Raw genomic sequence first — 19,264 nt, 5'->3', positions numbered from 1 at the left:
GTTTTATCACTCTGCATTAAGTGTGTCAAATCCCTTTGTCAAAAGCCTTGAACCATACATGAGCCTTATTTATTTTTGCTACTGTCAATAGCAAATCCATTTACATCAGTGGCTAAGGATCACGGCTTTGCTTGAAAAACATTAAATTGGCAGCAAGAAGGTCATTTTAACATGGTAGCCTGGGTTCTTAGCTACTTAATTCAGCTTGTGTCTGGTGTAATTTAATGTTTTCTAGCACTGGTATGAAACAAGGAATAACCCTTTTCAGTTTCCTGTACAGTTAATCCCACAGGCTGCTGTAGAGATACCACAGCAAGGCTGGGCAGTTGCAGTCTCTTCAAGATGTTACTTAAGGAAAATAATTATATATAAAGGGAATGATAATTTCTGAAAACTTTCTTTTTCCTCTGCTGAGTCTGATGGAACCTTTTAAGCTCAAGACTTCCTATGTATATGACAGTATTACATTATTATTATTTTATTTAAATCTGTTTCAATGTCTTACCCTTGCTGAAAGAATGAGGGCTGTAACACTGGTATATCTGCTTTCCAGGGACAAATGCAAAGAACTAGGACTTTGGAAGATCTTGTAAATATTTCTGAAAGCACATCTCATATCTCTGCATATTTTTTCTCCCTCTTGAACTTTATGTGCAGTAGCTTGTTCTGAGACAGAAACCCTGAAACTGGACATTGAGCAAAGCTATGGATTGCAGGAATTTTTACCAATGACAGTTCTCTTTGACCTGCAGTAATACTCCTACTGTGTTTAACAAGTAATTCAACAGTCTATAATCCTTAATAAAAGAATTATCATATATACAGTTTTCAGAGCAATAGCAAGCAATCTGTGATTCACTGAACACAATCACCACTGCCTTCCTTAAGGATCTCTTCACATTTTCTGTATATGTAACGCATCAGATCATTAGGACTGAGCTTTGGATCATCCCTGATGTAACTTAACACATAATTTCTCAGCCTAAAAGCATGACATGGGGAAAAAAAGTATTGACTATATATATTTATTTCCATTTAGAGAGATTTGTGTTTAGAAGCTCATTTGCACTTCCAGACACCAAAAAGTCTGGTTTTAAGGAATGAAAAAAGTTGTATTACTGCAGATAGAATTTAAATAGTTCCTCCTTAAAATATTTTATGATTGTTAAAAAGATGCATGGCTAGAAAGAATGCTACCGTGGACATGAAGGAGTGTTGTCTTAATTTTTTTTTTTTTTTTTTTAAATTTGGTAATGCTCTGTACTCTGAATCAAAACAACTGAATACAGCCCAGATTCAGGAAGAACTTGATATGAGAAGTAGAACCTGATTTATGCAGAACTAACCTTCATGCCAGGAGGCCCCAAAGGACTCTCTGAATGCTTCAACTCCTACAGCCAGAAAGACAAATTGTTGTTTTGCTGTATGCTAGTATCCCCTTCCAGAAAAGTCAAGATACGCTTGCAAGTGCAGTGAACAGCCTTACTGCTTACTTCCAAGCTAGAAAAAGTGTATTACAGTGAGAAAGGGTTATCTGTTTAGCTAGTTAAAAAGAAGATAAAGTGGTATCTTTATAAACCAGCAGGTAAGATGTCTTAAAAGGGAGAAAATATGAAGTAGCAAAGGACTATTGAACGAAACAGAGAAGTGTGACAAGAGCCAGTGCCTGGAAGTTGCATTTGGACACACTGAACATGACACACCTTTTAGCTACGAGGATGATTAACAGCTGGAACAAACCCCACAAGGTTCTTTATCCTCTGTCTCTTGCCATCCTCAGTTCAAGCTTTTATGAAAGATAGGACTTCACCAAATGTAAGTCACTGAATTAATCCGAAGACTGGCTGAATTAAATTCTACGGTTTGTATTAAATGAGCCAGAACAGATCTGCTGCTCATTCTGCCTCATAATCTGCTGGAATACAGATATGTCTTTCCATTGCTCCCTCTGCACCAGGGCACTTGTGTCATGGGTCATGCCTGCATTTTGTATTATGTCTCCTTAGCAGATGATGTTTTTTTAGCCCACTGTCAACGAAAAGTTACAGTGAGAAGGAACTGTAATCTCACTATTCTGTCTTCTCACTTGATGGCAATTCTGACGGTCAGATTAGGGTCAATAACTGCAAGGAAATCCCACACAGGCTGGGGATTTCAAAACACTCTGCTCAAACTGCAGTGCCTGTGTCTTGGGAAGACTGTCCTGCCCCAGCTCTAGAAGGTAGCTGGCAATACCACCCTGCTGGCAGAGGGTCCCACCAGATGGACCCCTGACTCAGCAGCGTGCTCGGTGAGGTTTGCTGAGCTCCTTGCTGCCACGACGTCCTTGTGAGCGATGCCCAGGGCAGCCAGTGCAGCCCCACATCAATACATCGCAAAGTGCCCGGAGTGGCCGATCTCTGCCGAGCTCTGGGGATTTGCTACATTAAGCACTTTATATGCACCTGCCATAATCATGCCAAGTAAAGATATTTTTGCAGAGCCTTTCTGTTGAATTCCCACATTGGGATAGGTGCTATTGGGAAGCAAAGGTCATACATTTATGCCTTGTGGTCTAAATTTGCAAGTGAAGATTGAAAGATGCCTTTGATGGCTGGGAATTTACAGCATTTTGGAAAACAGGTCATTAATCTAGGTGCCTATTTCCGCGCATGTGTTTCTAACTTCAGTCAGAAAGAGTGAAAGTGGCAATCTTCTAGTTTTGAAATGTGGAAGTAATGTGATTCAGGAGATCCTTCACCCAGAGAGGTGTACTCCTCCATAATCTTTGTCTACAATGATCTTTCAGTTCTTGTTTTCTCATTTGATTGGCCTGCAGTGCTGGATCTGGATAACCTTCCCTGTGATATATGCCTTAGAAACCGGACTTTGTTTATGTCAGATCTACTCCCAAACAGTTTACAGTTTGGGTTTCTTTGTTTGGTAACACCTAAATGCACTTTTACAATGTGAAAACAATGTAAGGACAAATGCTGCACTTAGAAAAAGTGCACACAGAAAGTTTGTCAAGGACGTGGTGACCCTAAAGGTGCTTATGAGGTACGGTATGCCATCTCTATGATTTGCTTAAATGGATCCCACGGTCCCTTGCTGGGTAACATTAAGTAAGGACACTCATCACACATTTCTTAAATTGCCTGCACATGTGCACAAAGAGATGGTCCTTGCCTCTAAGTAACATGCAAATTCCAGCACATATTGAAACACAGTAAGGAGGAAAGGAATATAATGACCTGACGGAAACAGGAATGACACGTAAAACATGGTAAAAACACGAGGCTTGTGGTTAGCATAACAACCAGAGGTCACAGCACATCAAGTGCCTTATCCATAGGCCAGTAGTTCACAAGCTTCATGACTGTAGTGAATTTATGATCTGAAAAAAACTACCTTTGTAATTTTAGCTGGGTCTACTTCTCACAGCCAAGGAGCAGCATGGGATGAAAGGTGAGAGTGTTTGAGGAAAAAATGCACAACCTGGTATTAAAGGTTGGTCTCGCAGACTCAGGGCCTGGTTATTTCAAAGGGTAATTATTGAGTATTCCTACGCTGGCAGATGCAGTGTCAATTGCAGACATCCCAGCTAGCTGTCTAGGAGGCAAGGCAGGACAGAATTTCACATGGACATGTATAACCAGCTGAAAAGGAAACACTTTTAAATGTAGCCCAAGTATCTTTATTTCACATTCTGCAATGTAAATATACTCCCTAATATGTCCCCCCACAGCTATTGCCTTCTTTACCCAGTTGGGCAGGACTGAGCAGTGACATCCATAAACTGAAAAAACAGGTCCTCCATTGAGTTGGATGCATTTGGTTTAACACAGGTGGAGGTACTCCCCATGTTTGTACAACTGAGATGACCAATACAGCTATATCACACCTGATACAGAAATGGCATCATCGGCTAGAGCAATGGTGGGCTTGGAAGTGAAGCTTATGCCACCACCAAAAGAGTGAAGCTTTGAAGAAGTTGAAGGATGGCAGCTTTACATTCGAGGAGGGATTTACCTCCCTTCTCTGTAGCCATCTAGAAGTGAGGGTTTAATTCTGTCAAAAGATAGATGTCATGGCTTTCTGGAAATGGCTGCTTCTGTCCAATACCTATATAGAGGGAGTCTGCACTCACCCTCTCGGCCTTGCTTTTAGACGGCTCGGGTTACACAGAATAAATCCCCCTGCAGGTTTCTGCAGACGAGTTTCCTGATGCTTTCTGTTGCTTTTCATTCATACACACAAACCTCACTTCTATTCCATACCTCTTCCGGATAGAGACCTCAAGAACACAGAAGTATTACTAAGGAAAACTGATGGAAGGACTGGCCTTTTTTTGCTGAGCAGGCACTTTCACAAGTTTACACCAATGTTTTCACTTATAAGCTTCCTGAAGTGTTTGTTTTTGGGGCTAAAGCTCTCCACATACAGGACTTGGGCATGTTGTATGATTTAAAAGAACAGCAATTGCTGGAGCAAATAACTGAACATGTACAACATTCTCAGATCAGTGGCAAGATATTTTAAAGTGAAAATCCTTTTGATTCTTCTGGATTGGTTCTAAGAAAAAAAGTGAAATAAAAACAAAAAGCCAATGGCATGCTGACTCAGTTTGCTTCCAAATCAAACTCTTCTAACAAAAACTGCTCAGATGTGGCCAAACAACTTCTGCTTATACGTGAAATGTACGTGCTAGTTACAGTCATTGCGTGACCATGAAAACGGATTAAAATGAATGCTCTTTCAACTTTCTATACATTGTATACTTTGAATGGCATTATTTTTTTAGTCAAGTAATTACAGGGTGGAGAGGATGCTTGGCCAACAGCAGCAGGTTAATTACAAGGCCAAACACCCACTACATCTTGCTCAAAGAGACATGAAATGATTACACATTGTTGTAACTAATAGGTTAGTTTGGACCACTGATTGGAGAGCTACCCTCAATTTAAAAGAAATCTGTAATTTCTATCTAACTATCTTTACTATTTTTACAATATTGCTATACACCACAGGGAGATTACCTAAATTTTTGGAGACAGGTGATGTCAGTTTATTTGCTCTGTCCACTTGACAATTTTACATAGACTCTGTCTCTTCGTTTCCCTTCTCATGGTCAGCCAGTTCCTGGTCTTTGTTCAAGACACAGCAGTTTGGGAGAAAATACCTTAAAATAGAGAGATCTGCAATGAGAAAAACCCTAGCAGAAAGCTTTTGTGGTAACTGCAGCAGTTCTGAACTTTAACTGACTGTATTTAAATTATATGGGATAAGGCCAGGAGAGATCATCTGATAATCTAATGTGTATACCAGTCGTTAAATTTCTCCTCAATACCTCTATGTTGAGAACAGCACACCTTGGGTAAAAAGAGTTTTCCAGAAAAGCACTCACTATTCATCTGAGGATGAATCCAGGAGAATCCCAGTTTTGGGCTGACATCAATTGCGGACATCTAACTGGGACCTAACCCTCTTCCCGTGAGACAGGCTCCGGATTTCCAGGAGCTGTTCACCTGAAGACAAACATACACCTTGCTGAAGCCAATGCGAATGCTCACATGCTCTCAGATAGTCAAACCCTCATTCACTTTGTTGAACATGGATCAAAGAACACTCTTCAGTAAAGACAGGACAGTGGCTTTGTGTGTGCTGGGCCTATAAACACAAGTGTGCCTGAGCACTCTGGCTGGGCAGAGGACCCTACCTCGAATCCAGCTGCATGAGAAGAGCTTCCAGGCTCTTTTTCCACTGCTAAATGGTCCACTGGACCATTTCAACATCCAGATCCACTCCTTTGTGCCAAACCATCTCTAAGTTAAATTGTTAGTGTGGTCTGGCTATATGAACTGGGTAGCTCACAAACAACTCTTGGGCATGGACTAGAAGTCAGTACATGCCAGGGTCTACTCCAGCAGGCAATTTGCATACAGTCACCCTGTTTTAGAGCTAAAACAATTTAAAACCATGGGGGTGGCCAGGCTAGGTCAGTTGGCTGTCAGGCTAGAGAAAGGCCCTTACACTGTTTAGTTCATTAATACAAATATAACTTGATGGATCTTAACCCAAGAAGCATTTATCAATAAATTACTTTGAGACATCTTCTATAGATAATAGAAATCAAGCATTCTACTCAACAAAATTTTCTTGATAGCTTTTGTAATTCATCGATATATAAACCAAAAGGAAGATGCATCTATTAAGACAGCTGACATTTATACAGCTTTGTGCTTCCCTCTCTCTAAAAATAGAGCGAGGATAATAGAACTGAAAACCTAAAGATTTCAAAAAATCAATTACATAACTTGCCACACTTGCCCTGTTTTCCCCTCTACTCCCCCTTTCACTTCTTTTATAAAGAGGTCAAGGTTATTAAATGTAAGGTTCTACATTCATTCAGCAAGAAAAGTGGGATCTAAACATTCAGTAAACATTTTTCATGCAGCATGAATTTGCCCATGTAGCCTATATGTACTATGTTTGTTTACCAATTAGGGTATGAAATTGACACTTTGATGTACACAGTGTGTGCAATTCACGCGGGTGAGATACTGGTGCGATGAAAAACTTCTTTTCTCTCCCTGAGTCATGGGTGTTTAGAGAGTCCAAAACTGCAGTCCTTAGTCTCGCTAATTTATTTACCTCAGTAGGTGTATAATCCATGTAAGGACTGCAGTTTGATGACCCAGGTTTGCAATGTTAATGTTGCTCTAACATATATTTTTGCATTGCATTAGGCAAAATTACAGCTCCAATACTTCTGCTCTAGCAATGCATGAACTTTTGGGAAGCCATGAGAAGAGTTACTCTAATAATTACAGTCCTATCTATGAATTTATAACTTCCAATAGTGTGCTGATTTATACAGTGTGGCACTATACATTAGATGCATGCTGCCTCAGAAAATTAATGCTGCATTCTTACAACCATATGGGCAGCTGGCGAGCAGCCAGGAGACCAGCAGAGCAGAACCCTACCTTCACGCAAACCTTCCCTGTGCAAGAGAACTGTCTGCATGAACTGTACCAGACAAGGAGTAGGAATAAAGGTACCCTGTATGATGTTGTTACTTATAACCATCAGATCCCCGAGCACAAATGTACGCCAATATGATTAATGAGAGAAGCTGCACAGACACGACCCCCTTGCAGCAGGTAATCACATAGGCACCGCAATTCTTGATGTCTCAGAATAGAGAGGATTGCAAAGGCCTCCTTGTGTATCTGTGTTTCTTATTTATGGATTTATCTGCTAGTTGTTTTGCTCACCTGCAACAAAGTTTAGCTTGCAAGCCCTACAGGGAAGGGCATTTATCTTATTTGTTCTGTAGAATGCATATTATACTTTGAGTGCTGAACAAACAATCACAATAACGGCTTACGGTAGCTTAGTTATCTTAAGCACTTTAAAAAAGAACATTGTTCAGTGAGGAAAGAAGTAAAAAAACATTTTTCATTATCACTTGCAAGTAAAGCAGTTTTTGTTCTCTGTTCTTTTGCTTCGTTCACCCTATTATTTCTTATCAAGTATGTGATCATTTATAGAGTTAAATCAACTGCCACCAGCTTCAGTGGAACTACTTAGAGAAATGCTGGGTTGAACTGGAAATTCCTCAAATAAGATTCTGTCTTCTCACTATGCAAATTATAAAAATCTGAGAAAGTGTACAGAGGAAAATTTAATTTACTGGTTTCAAGTAAATTTATGTAATACTTGAAATGGAAGATGCCTTGATGATGGCTCAAACACACAATCCTGTTTATAATGTATTTTATGTGTATAATTCTTGGCATTCATAAATATCTCTGAATGTTTTTTACAACTCTTCACAGGAATCATGTCACTTGCTGGGCTTTACAGCAGCTGCTTTACTTCCCATTGCAATAGCCATATAAAAAAAATAGCGACTGAAAGGGAAGCAGCACACATTTTCCACTGTAAACTAGCTTGTACACTATAATTTCATGCTTTAGCTCTCTGCACACTAGCTTTTCCAAGGAGATCAGGACTCATGCTTTACCTCCCACAGTTCAATTTCCATACTTATTCTGTCCTGATGGATCACCCATCTTGTCTATGATGATGACATTTGTCTGTTGATTGCAACAACTTGTTCTGCAGTGCCTGGTTTCTTTTAATATTGCTTCAGCACTGTTCAGCTCAGTGCAGAGCTAATCAGCTGCGTGGTCACTGCTGGTATCCGACCATCAGCAACATTTCCAGTTTTCCTGCCACTACAGAAATACACTGCAGTGACTTGGGATTTCTGAGAAATGACATCCAAACATTATTAGCCTGCTCAGTTTTAGAGATTTGTTTGTATCCAGACTGGAGTCCAGCTACAGTTTAGAAATGCTGACTAGCTGCAGTTACAATAGAAATAAATAAATTCACAGCTGATTATATATACCACGTGGGTCCAGCACAGTGATAATTTCATTCCTGGTGCTCCTTGGCATTTGAAAACCCAGGCATGCCAGCAACGCTAAATCAATTACTTTTAGTAGCCAGTTTTACCAGAGCAACCAACTCTCTTTCCCAGGAAAAACAATTTTATCAATGTAGCTTGTAACAGCAAAATCATGATCTATGCACACCCTGTACCTAAAAGTCTCCTTCCTAACCCTGAAGTAATACAACCACCGGTTCTCATCCTGTATCTTGTACAATCCCATTTCACCAATATGCAGACAGAGTCAAGCATCTAAGTCACAACACCACTGCACAAATGTCATCTATGACAGAGCACACAGCTATGTGCCTGGGTGGTGGGCTACTGCACCACACATTTTACATAGTGTCTTGATCTTTGCAAGCACTCCCAGAACATCCAAAGTCGTCTGGTAGCACAGTCTCTGGATATGGAAAAAAATACAGTCCCCTTTTTTTTCCCTTTTATGTAAGAAGTGTTATATTTGTGCTTTTTCCTTCTTCTCTCTACACTTCTAAAAGGAATACAGTATAGTTTTAATACGATATTACAAGAACTTGAGGTTTGTCCCCTTCTTCAAGGTCTCTAACGGCTCTCAGAAGGGCTTTCAGCACCTTCCAGAGTTTGGGACCCAAGAAATAGGATCTGTTCCATCCTTGGGACTCTAAAGCTCTAACATAGCACAGTTACAGATGTAGGGCAAAAGTATAACTGACCTTCACCTGTAAAACCAGAACTGCTCGTACTTATACAGGAGTTACAATGCTGGATAAAAACAATAATTTAATTGCTTAATGTAGACAAGGCCTCTGAGGAATCTCCTTCTTCATATAACCCAGCCAATCAAAACTTCATCAGCAAAACCCACACATCTGAACTCCCTCAGCAAAGAGGAACTTGAAATACTTTGCCAGGTACACTAAAAAGAAACAGCATTTCCCCCATTTTAATCACCTGAAGAAACCAAAAAGATACACAGACAACCGAGTTCAAATACGATTGTTCAAGGTACTAAGTTCCAGAGCATGCCCAATGCAAAACAAATCAACCATCAAAGTATCAGGATCCATTACTTACTTTAGTGGGTTAAAAAACAAAGCCAAACCCCCAGAGCTGTACTGGATTACAGTCTATACAATGGGTGATGCCTCCTAGGAGCCAGTTGACACATTCGTGAGAAACCACACATAAATTATATGCCTAAAAAACATTAGAACACATCTGATGCTTTAACTTCATCTCAGGTGCATCTCAAGCTGTGGGAATTTCTGTCAATACAGTCTTTTTATACAATTCCTTTCATGCAGTGCTCCGAAAAGACTCCATAAACATTATTAAACACAGTAGCACCCGGGCGTTATTCTCCTCGCTCTGCCGGGTACAGCTGAGGCACAAAGGCGAGGAGCGGGCTGGAGGCCGCAGGGGGAGCGGCCCTGCGCCCTGACCCCTGCCCATGGGCAGGGCGGGTTTCGGCAGGCAGGGCAAGGTAGCGGGGACGCTCCCGTCCGCCCGCCCGAGCGCGGAGCGGGGCCGCGCCAGCCTCCGCCCGCAGGGTCTTTGTTCCGGCGGCCGCGGCGGCCCAGGCCCTTTGTTGCTGCGAGCGCCCGACCGCGGCCCCCGCGCAGCAGCCAGGGCTCCCGCCGCCGCTCCCGCTGCCGGCGAGCAGCCTCCTGCCGGCAACCCGCCCCCCGCCGCGCCAACGGCCGCCGCGTGTCCCCGGCGGCCGCCGCTCCTCCCCCCAGGCTCGTTCACGGCGCGAAGGGACCCGCCGCACCTGGCCGCGCCCCGGCCCGGCCCCGCCGCCCCCGGCCCCCTCCCCGCGCCGCTGGGAGAGGGAGGGGAAGAGAGAGGAAGGGAAGGGAGTGGAGCGAAGCAGCAGAGAGGAGAGGTGGGGGCGCCCTCCTGAGGCGCGCGGCCGCCGCCGGGAGGTGACGGCCGGCGAGAGCGCGCGCACGCGCCCCAGGAGAGGGAGGGCGGGCGGCCGGGCGGGGGCGCGCACGAGACGGTGTGTGAGGGAGCGAGCGAGGGGAGGGCGATACTGGGGCGGAGAAAGGCGGCGGCGGCGGCTTCGCAGGGCTGAGGACAGGCGACCGGGAACAGACACTGCCGAGCCGGGAGACACGGCGGCCGCCACCGCCGACGCGGGGCATCCTTTCTCCTCGCCGCCCTTCCCCCTTTCTCTTCTTCCTCGCCTTCCTCCGGGGCCGACCGCTATCGCCGGAGCGATCCCAGGGCGTTTTCGCGGCGCCCGTGCCGGCGGCGGCCGAGAGGAGAACCTGCCCCTCCCCTCTCCAACCGGGACTGAGGGACCCCGTGCTCCGTCCCCGCCTCCAACCCTCGCCGGTGCTCGGCGGAGAGGGCCCGGCCCCGGCTCGGCTCCCCGGCGGCGGGCTCGGCGAGGATGTCGGGCGGCGGTGGCAGCCGGGAGGAGGAGCGGCGCAAACTCGCCGACATCATCAACCACTGGAACGCGAACCGGCTGGACCTGTTCGAAATCAGCGACCCTACCGAGGTAAGCGACCCCACCGCGACCCCCCCCGCCCGGGCCGGCTCGCTCCGCCGACCCCCCCTCCCAGGGCCGCCCGGAAGGTGAGACACCGCGGCCAGGCCAGGCCGCACCCGCCTCCGGTCCGCGGTCAGCCTGCCCCCCCGGCCGGGGGCTCGGGCACAGGCCTCTCCCCCCTCTCCGGTAACGCGCGGCCCCCTGTGGCCGGGAAGGAGGCTCCGACTCTCGGCGGGGAGAGCCGGGGGGAGCCCCTTACTGTGCCCGGAGCCGCTCGGGCGGAGGCAGGTTATATTGGCCAGGGAGAGAAAGGGAACGCAAGGCAGGAGCCCTCGTCTCCCGCAGGCAATGCCGGCCCGACCCTGCGGGACAGGCGGCTCCTAGGCAGGAAACCCTCTGGGAACTGGAGGTGGTGAGAAGGGGTGGGCAAGGGCGGTAATACGGAAGCTGCTCCCCGCTCGACTCCGAAGCGGGTTACCTCTCTGGGTTTTTTTTGTGTTTTTGTTTTTTCTTTTTTTTTTTTTTTTTTTTGTCTCTGAGTTAATCAGAGCCTAGAGGCAGCTAGTAGAAGGACTAAAAAGCCTGGCGCTTTTTGTTGTTGGCTGCTTGTTTGTTTCTTTAAATACTGAGCTTTGTGCAGAAGGCGCCTCTTACAAAGCAACCTGCTTCTACTTGAGCGGCTCTCGGGGCCGCTGGTGCAATCTCCGGGGGAGCTTCCCCAGGGCGTGACGGACGGAACGCCTTGGCTCGCTGTGTCCGAAGCCTGCCAGCCCTCCGTGCAAAGTAAATATCAGGAGCAGGTTCGTAGTCCTGAGTTCACATGTTGTACCGGAAAAACACAGCGGGTAATTTCTTCCTAACGAAATGGGTGTTTTTGATGGCTGAGAGAGGCTGGGTTTTACTTTTTTTTTTTTTTAAAAAAAGTATTAGTCAAACCACACCCTTCCACTGCCCCTTGTCATGTTCTCTTTGGCTGGTTGGTGCTGTGCGGCGGGGGGAGGGGGGAGAGCCGGGGAGGCAGGTTACAGTCCTGTTTGTGTGTGACAGCGCGCTCCCCGCTCGGAGGGTGGAGGCTGATCGTGTGCGTGTTCCCGGGGAAAAGGAGGAAATTCACACTTGCTCTTGGCCTGGCCCAGGTCCTGCTTGGTTATTAACAGAAGCCTCTAAGAAATCACGTTGGCTTGGTCTTGGAGCTTACTCTTGTTTCTGCACACAGGTGCTGGCTGCTGGCATAGCCATGAGAAAGTCTTGACAGCAATTCTAAGATTATTCAGTCTGTGATAGCTTGAAAGAATTGCTTTGGGTATTTTCAGTTCTGCTTGTTGCAAACTGTTTCCTGAATGCTAAGATGAGAAGTTTCTGTGATTATTTCCCGCATCCTGCACTAATTCATAATAATTCGTCCCTATTGTTTGGGTTTTAACAATATCATTGTTGGCTGACGGTTGCTTGTTCAAAGAAGTGGGCTGATGCTAGTGAGAAGGAGCCTTCATGATTGTTTTGAGAACATAGCACAGTCTTTCTGGAATTGTAGGTTGACTGCTGACTGTCTGTGGCTCATTTCATGCCCGATTAATGGATTTATCAATTCCTAACATATTCTAACTCCAACCTATTTTCTTCTTGTTTATGGCAGATTGTACTTCTGTAGTTTTGTTAGTAGCTTAACAAATTTTACAATTTTTTTAGGTCAGGCTTACATGTTTGTCATCATTAACTAGATGTTACACAGAAGCTATCACCTTCATTATAGTTATTATGGAAAGAAATAGAAATTCTACTTGCATTAGCTCTGCAGTTTAAACCTCTGAACCTGTATAGGAGCATGCTTCTAACTGTCAACAATGACACTTATTTCAGCTGAACTACTGATAGTAAAAATTAAGTGTATTCATATCTCTCTGAATGCTTGAGCTTTTTAGACTACTACTTCTAAAAATGTTTGATAAGGTTGCAGATGTATCTGCAACAAACTGACAGTAGGTAACAGTTTTATAGCTAAGGTATATTTTCCTTACAGATAATTACAAATGTTCACATTTTTCTCACTGTTATCCTGAGCTGACCCAAATTTGGCAGTATTTTCAACCCAGATGATTATGTGATTCACACGTGTACTATTTATCAGCTTAAATGAAAACCCTTTTACTAGACTGCTTGAAAGCTGAGAATTGTCTGTTTTCTGTGCTTTTCCTGGCTCAGCTTGTCCATTGGGCATGTCTTGCTTTTATAGGGGCCACACTGAGAGTGGCACCAGTGAAGATGCAGTAACCTGAATATGACTTTCGGTTGGGTGTGCCTGAGCTGGGTCAGACTGGATCAGATTAAACTGTTCAGACATGGCAGTTGACAGTCTGCGTTAACTTTGCAGCTGGCATGTGCCTGTGCTGCAAACTGTCACCCAGGAGCTTCTGGTTGTATACATCATGTTCAGAATATCAAGAATTGATGCCTTATAGTGATTCTCCAGGCATTTCTTCAGTGTAAACAATCTGATTTAAGTGACTTATCTTTTAAGTTTCCTATAGAGAGAGAATAGGATTTTCCAGAGGAGCTGATCACTTCCCTAGTAGTAGGGTCTCAGGAAGGTTTGTATGTTCAAAAGAGAAAAGGAAGAGTGAAATCTAGCATAAATTGACCAGAATTCTAACAGTATAGCTTAGGCAGTGACAGTGAAAGCTATTTGTGTGTGACCTACTGATGTACCTTGATGTTACTTTGAAACTTGTAATTCTTTGGTGAGACAAAATTGTTTAAGTCCATTGAGTACTCATCACCTTAACAGAGAGCATAAAATGTGACTTGTTTTGGAACTTATAGGGTAGGATTTTGGAAGTGGTTTAAAGGTGTGTGTTGGTTTTTTTTTTTTTTTTTTCAGATAAGTGCTTCATGAAACAAATCAGTTTGAATTCCTGTGAATATTACATGATGTAGACTAGTCCTAAGGGATTAAAGATCCACTTGTCTACTTGCCTCTTTTGAGAGTTAGGCACAAATTATTTCTTGAAGTATATTTCCTGTAAGATATTGAAAAGCAAGAGCCTTGAGTAGGGCATATTGTAGAGTTCGTTACAAACTTTTTCTTAACTTGTGTGATGTGAACAGTTAACTAAGTCATTCAGTGCTACTTTTCTCTGGCAAAACAGGGATGAAGGGAACTTTCTGTTCCGTGCTCAAGGTTGGTTATTCCTCTGTCTGTATCCCATGTGAAAAAGATTGAACACTACTTGGGTGGGAGGGTTTCATATCTTCCCTTATGCTTTCACTGAAGTCACGTATGGACTCATGCTTGAGAGCAAGGTGGTAATTTTAATTTTGTTAGGTATTTACCTGTTTAACACTTGTTGGTATCCTGATTTATCTTTTAATAGTTTGCATTGTTTTCATTTATAAGATTTTTTTCAATTCAGACGGTAGCTGAGGGAGAAGCTCTGTGGCTTGAGGAACTTATAAATGGACAAACCCAGAACTGTGTTTTTTAAAGTTTTAGTTAATACAAGTTAAACTCTAGTGGTGTCAGGAGTGGTGCTAGGTACAGACCTTCGCTAAATGGCTCTTTAATGTTGGTACTGATTTAAACTTGATTAAGCTCTGCTGTATCTACTTCAAATGATGAGGTAGCTACTCACTTTTGCAATTCTAGAGAAGATACAGAAGGTTTTGGGGAAATGTGGAGTGAAGCGAAGCATGTTTTTCTTTGTGGATAAACCAACAGCAAAATTTGAAATGAAGCAGTATGTTAACCCTTTTCTTTAAATGCATTTCTCCTTTCCAATCTACTTCATCCTCACCCTTGTTCCAAGTATTACCAAGTTTTTGGATGCTTTTAATATTTGTCTTGCTTTTTCCTTTTTTTTTTTTTTTTTCTTTTCCCAAGGATATAAACACAGTAAAAAGACTTCAGACCTTTTGCAGTAGGAGATAAATGGGTCTTTTGATCTTGATTTAAGTCTAGGATGATTATAGTACCCAAGTTTTCAAAAAGAAATAGGGTTGAATTAATATTTTGGTAGCAAGTAGATACAGTTGTTCAGAAGCTTGTAGAAAGGAAACTATTTGCGTTTATACACTTTCACCTTTGCCCCTACCTCTGCAATGAAAGTGCTTACTGGAATTAAGTGATTAATTACATAAAATAACTGCATGTGGATGTTTTAGGGGAGAGAAGGAATGCAAAGGCACTGCAGACTAGTGCATTTATCACTGTCAGACTAAATGTGAATTTTCCTGAAAGCATTTAAGATTTGTTGGTTTAAGATGCCATATGTGATCTAGGCATTATAGTTGTTGATCTTGATGACAAAGTAAGGTTTCATCTTTAATATACATTTTGGTAACTGCGTAAGAGAGGAAGAGGAGTGCTGTGCTTTTCTGAACACAGTTTCTGGGTTAGGAATATGAATTGCGTTTAATTTTTTGAGAAAGACACTTTTTAGAACAGTGTTTTTCTGGTAGTTGCCCAAGGGCTTGGGGATTGCTGTCAGAAACATTGATCTGTTGTAGTTTTGTTTTCTGATGGAGAAAGCTTTTCTAAACTGATCTAACATACCTATGTGTTAACAAAAGTAGAAAAGTCTAATCAAAAAGCTTCGAGAAACAGCATGTTTGCATTAAGAATTGCTGCTAATAGAATACTTAACATTTAAATGGTCATAGTTTAAAGAAGGAGGAATTTGGAAGGTGTTTATGGCTACTTGATTTTTTTTTTCCTGAAAATCCCTTTTATAGGCTTTGCAGCAAGGTATTAGGAAAAACTCTTCAGAATGAAAGTGTTTTTTGGTGGTGGTTGTGTGGTTTTGTTTTGTTGTTGGTTTTGGGGGTTTGTTTGTTTTTTAAATTGACTTCCTGCTGTTCTGGTGTGTTAAATGTTTGGTGTAGTCAGTATGTTTTAAATTCTTTTTCCTGACTTTAAATACAAATAAGCAAACAAAAAATGTTACACAGTGACAGGATATTTAAAAGTTGATGCAATTTTTGTCTTTATTCTTTGGGTTGCAATCTGATTCTGGTTCATTAATTGTCATAGGAAACTGATATGTGACATAAAATTGTATTTTCAGAGTAGTTATGCAAGCTTGTTATTTAAGTGTAGTTAAAGCAATAAGAATTAGGAATCTTTTGGGAATCTGCAACAGGTTTAAAACCTATCTACATGTTCCTCACCCATAGGCTTTTAAAAATCTGGCTCTGAGACTTGAAAAGGACTCATGTTTTAAGAATGGGATGACTATGCCCATTGAATTGCTGGTGAACTTGGTAGTGGAAGTGCAAGTCTGGAGGCAGGAAAACATCATATCTATGGTAGAAATCCTTGTACTTTCTCCACACATTGGATTTTACAGCTCTCAGTGGTTTTAACTAGTACAACTCTGCAAAGCGTATAGATGTCCAGAAGCTGATGAATATATCTGAAAATACTGTCTTTTTAAGTGTACCAAACCTATGATGTGGAAAACAAATTCTCTTTGCAACACATGTTTAAACCAATATTTAGACAGTCTGGAAAGGTGTCTCGTAACCTTTAGGGACTAGTGCCTGCACTTTTTAATTAGTAGAATATTTTCCGATAATTAATATCACTTAACAGGCACAGTTCAAGAGGAGATAAAACCAGAGTCTGAGTTCTAGTTCTGCATTGAAATGACTGGAGAAAAGACCTCATAGGACACAGGTCTGCTCATTTGCATTGAAAGGGCTGTTTGGAGACCAGTTGAACTGAGTAAAAGTGAATAGTCTGTCTTTACAAATGAAATATAATCACTGCTATCTAGAGAGCGATAAGAAGTTTGAATTAAGATTTTGACGACAATCTACAGACAACATAATGGCATGAAAATACTTCTAGGAAGAAGCTTTATACTGTGCTTTCAATATTCCTTGTGTAAGTTATTTCTTGAGTTACTGGCTAATTAGGTCCATACAGTTCAGACATTCCAGCTTTAAGAATTCCCTCCTGATGTGTGAATCTGTTCCGGGCCTAAAATGCCATTGACAAGCATTATTTTTCAGTTGAAAAAAACGCTAGTCCTCTGGACATGTTAGGGATTTCCTTTTTCATGACTGCTGCCTTTTTTTTTTTTTTCCCCACGAACTATTTATTTTAAAAAGGTTAAAACAATCTGGATGGAACACACTTCCATGATTTTGAGGGAAAACCTTCCTTTATAATGAATAAAATTTTGCTTTCATATATAAGAAATATTCCTCTACATGGGGTAGGAAAAACTAAAATGTAGCTGGAAGGTGTTAAAAATTGAAACAACCTGGTGTTTGTGATAAGGATGTAGATCATAAGAAACCATTCTGAATTTGTCTTTGTGTCAGTATTGGTTCGAAGAGTTGCTTTGTTACAAATGAAGGGAGATGAATTGTGGCTATGTGAAATTCAAAGTGTTGCTTAAAGAATAGCTTCTGGTTTTGACCAGTGGGTCTCATGAGGGTGGAATTGAAAATCAGTGTGAAGTAATAAACTGAATGTTATGATAAACTTAAGTGAAGTAAAATTTAGCAGATATTCCAGGTGAGTAAAGAAGTATTTGCTCTCCCTTTCAAAATGAACTTCATGCTAATGGAAGGCTATTCTGAAGTATATTTGGGTAAAGCACTATGTAGGTCATTCTTGATTTTTGGAGATTTTTGGCTGGGAAGAATATTTACATTATTTACATCTAAAATATATGTTGAGTGATGCTCATTCCAGTGAATAGAAATGTATGGGATTTTGCTTTTAGCTTGAGAAAAGGCTAGAGCCTGCTAATTTCTGCTGTTAGGTTGTTACATTGATTTTGGAGATATTTTCTGCTCGCAATGTTAATTTTTACATTAAAAAATCAGCTGCCAGCAGTTAAATGCAATAACAATTTAAGAGGATAGGGGGGTTTGCCCCCTTTTTTTTTTTTTTTAACTGGATATAAAATCCCAACATATGAATGATATCAAATGATATCAGTTGACTGTTGAGCAAAGTAGACACATTAATTATGTTTCTTAAGTAGTTTACATGAAGATAAGTGAGCAACATGTTGTATTATGTTTAGCTCATAGAAGAGTATAAATTGCTGTATAAACAACTAGTGTGGCGTTTCTCCTGTCTAGTTTTGTGCATCAAGATTGGAAATGATAAATGTTGAATGCACATATCGCTGGAAATTTTTTTAGGTTTGTGTAAAAACAGAATACAATAAATTAATCTTTCTGGATGGAATGAAGATCATTAAAAGTGAAAATGCACAAGGACTACTGCTTTTTGCTAATTTGTTGAGTTTCCTTGAGTAGCTGTTTGAACATATGTCTCTTAATGCCAGGTCAACTCTCAGGTAAGTATTCTAGAACAGGTTTTGTGTAATACAGCACTAGTTCCTATGGGGTGGTGGGAAACTGAAACAAAAGTGATACTCTATGTTAATGGCTCCATGGTGGGTCTTGTCTTTTTATTGTTCATTGTTTTTATTGATACTTTATGTTGTGCTCTGTTGTAACTAGAACTAAGGAATGTGGTAGTTCTCACAGTAACTTACTACCTAGTACTAGATTACAGTTTCTTGACAAACTGTTTTAAGGCTTTCCCTTGGTGAATTGTGTCCAAGGGCATGGCTGGTTTACTCTGCAGTGAAAGCACCTTCATAGTGGGGAAGAAATGAAAGAATGAGTTGTCTGGCAACAATATTTATTTGGCCAACAAAGTATGTTGCCCGTAGCAGTAGCTATGAACTAAAGTTTCAGTGCCTAGATTTTTGAGGCACCCAGTGAGCTGTTCCATAGAGCTTTCTCTGTCAGATGAGTTGTCTTGTCAGTCCATATTCATGTATTTTCTTACAGACAGATACACAACTTAATTGTAGTGTCATACTTTTATACATATATTGTATTGCTCACAAAACCCAGTGGAAGATCAGAATCCCCCTTCCTGATGAAGATGAGTGGCTTTTGCATAACCCACAGCTGGACAAAAGAGTTCAAACAGCAAAGAAACCTTCCCCCAATGGTCACAACAAGAAAAGGTCTCCTTCCCTGTTCCCTCTCAGAAGATGCTCTACTTTGAGCAATATGTCAACTTGAAATTAAAAAGGGCCCTTGACTGTTTTGTTGTCGTTCTCAGTTTTAGTAAAAATAGTTATTCAGTGTTATTAATTTAAAAAATACTAGGACAATGCTCTCTGTGATGCAGTGTCCTCCTGGACAGGAAGATGTTTATGTGGAAACAAACCAAATTGTACCAAGTTGTGTTTCAGAAAGTTTTGCATTGGTAAAATGGTCTTCATAATATAATTCTTTATGTTGAGAAATCTGGCTTGTATTCACTTTCCATGTATGGTTCAATAATATTTACTGTATTCGGA

General features: G+C 41.8%; 1 protein-coding gene across 24 annotated transcripts in view; it reads left to right on the top strand.

Moving 5' to 3' along the window:
* The first annotated feature begins 10,435 nt into the window (after window positions 1-10,435).
* AFDN (afadin, adherens junction formation factor) overlaps window positions 10,436-19,264 on the top strand; it is a 133,263-nt gene continuing 124,434 nt past the window's right edge. For 16 of the 24 annotated variants that reach the window (XR_011738332.1, XM_065834870.2, XM_065834868.2 and 13 more), the window contains exon 1: window positions 10,437-10,934. Coding sequence is in view for 23 of the 24 variants with exons in the window: in XM_065834870.2 (XP_065690942.2) it covers window positions 10,824-10,934 (111 nt within the window). In the remaining variant the exon portion in view is untranslated. Of the gene's footprint in view, window positions 10,935-19,264 lie in introns of all 24 variants that reach the window. The other 8 variants (XM_071806348.1, XM_065834858.2, XM_071806345.1 and 5 more) reach the window with 2 other exon arrangements.

The sequence above is a fragment of the Patagioenas fasciata genome, chromosome 3 (genome assembly GCF_037038585.1).
Source record: "Patagioenas fasciata isolate bPatFas1 chromosome 3, bPatFas1.hap1, whole genome shotgun sequence".
NCBI lineage: Eukaryota > Metazoa > Chordata > Aves > Columbiformes > Columbidae > Patagioenas > Patagioenas fasciata.
This window is presented reverse-complemented; position numbering and strand designations above follow the sequence as displayed.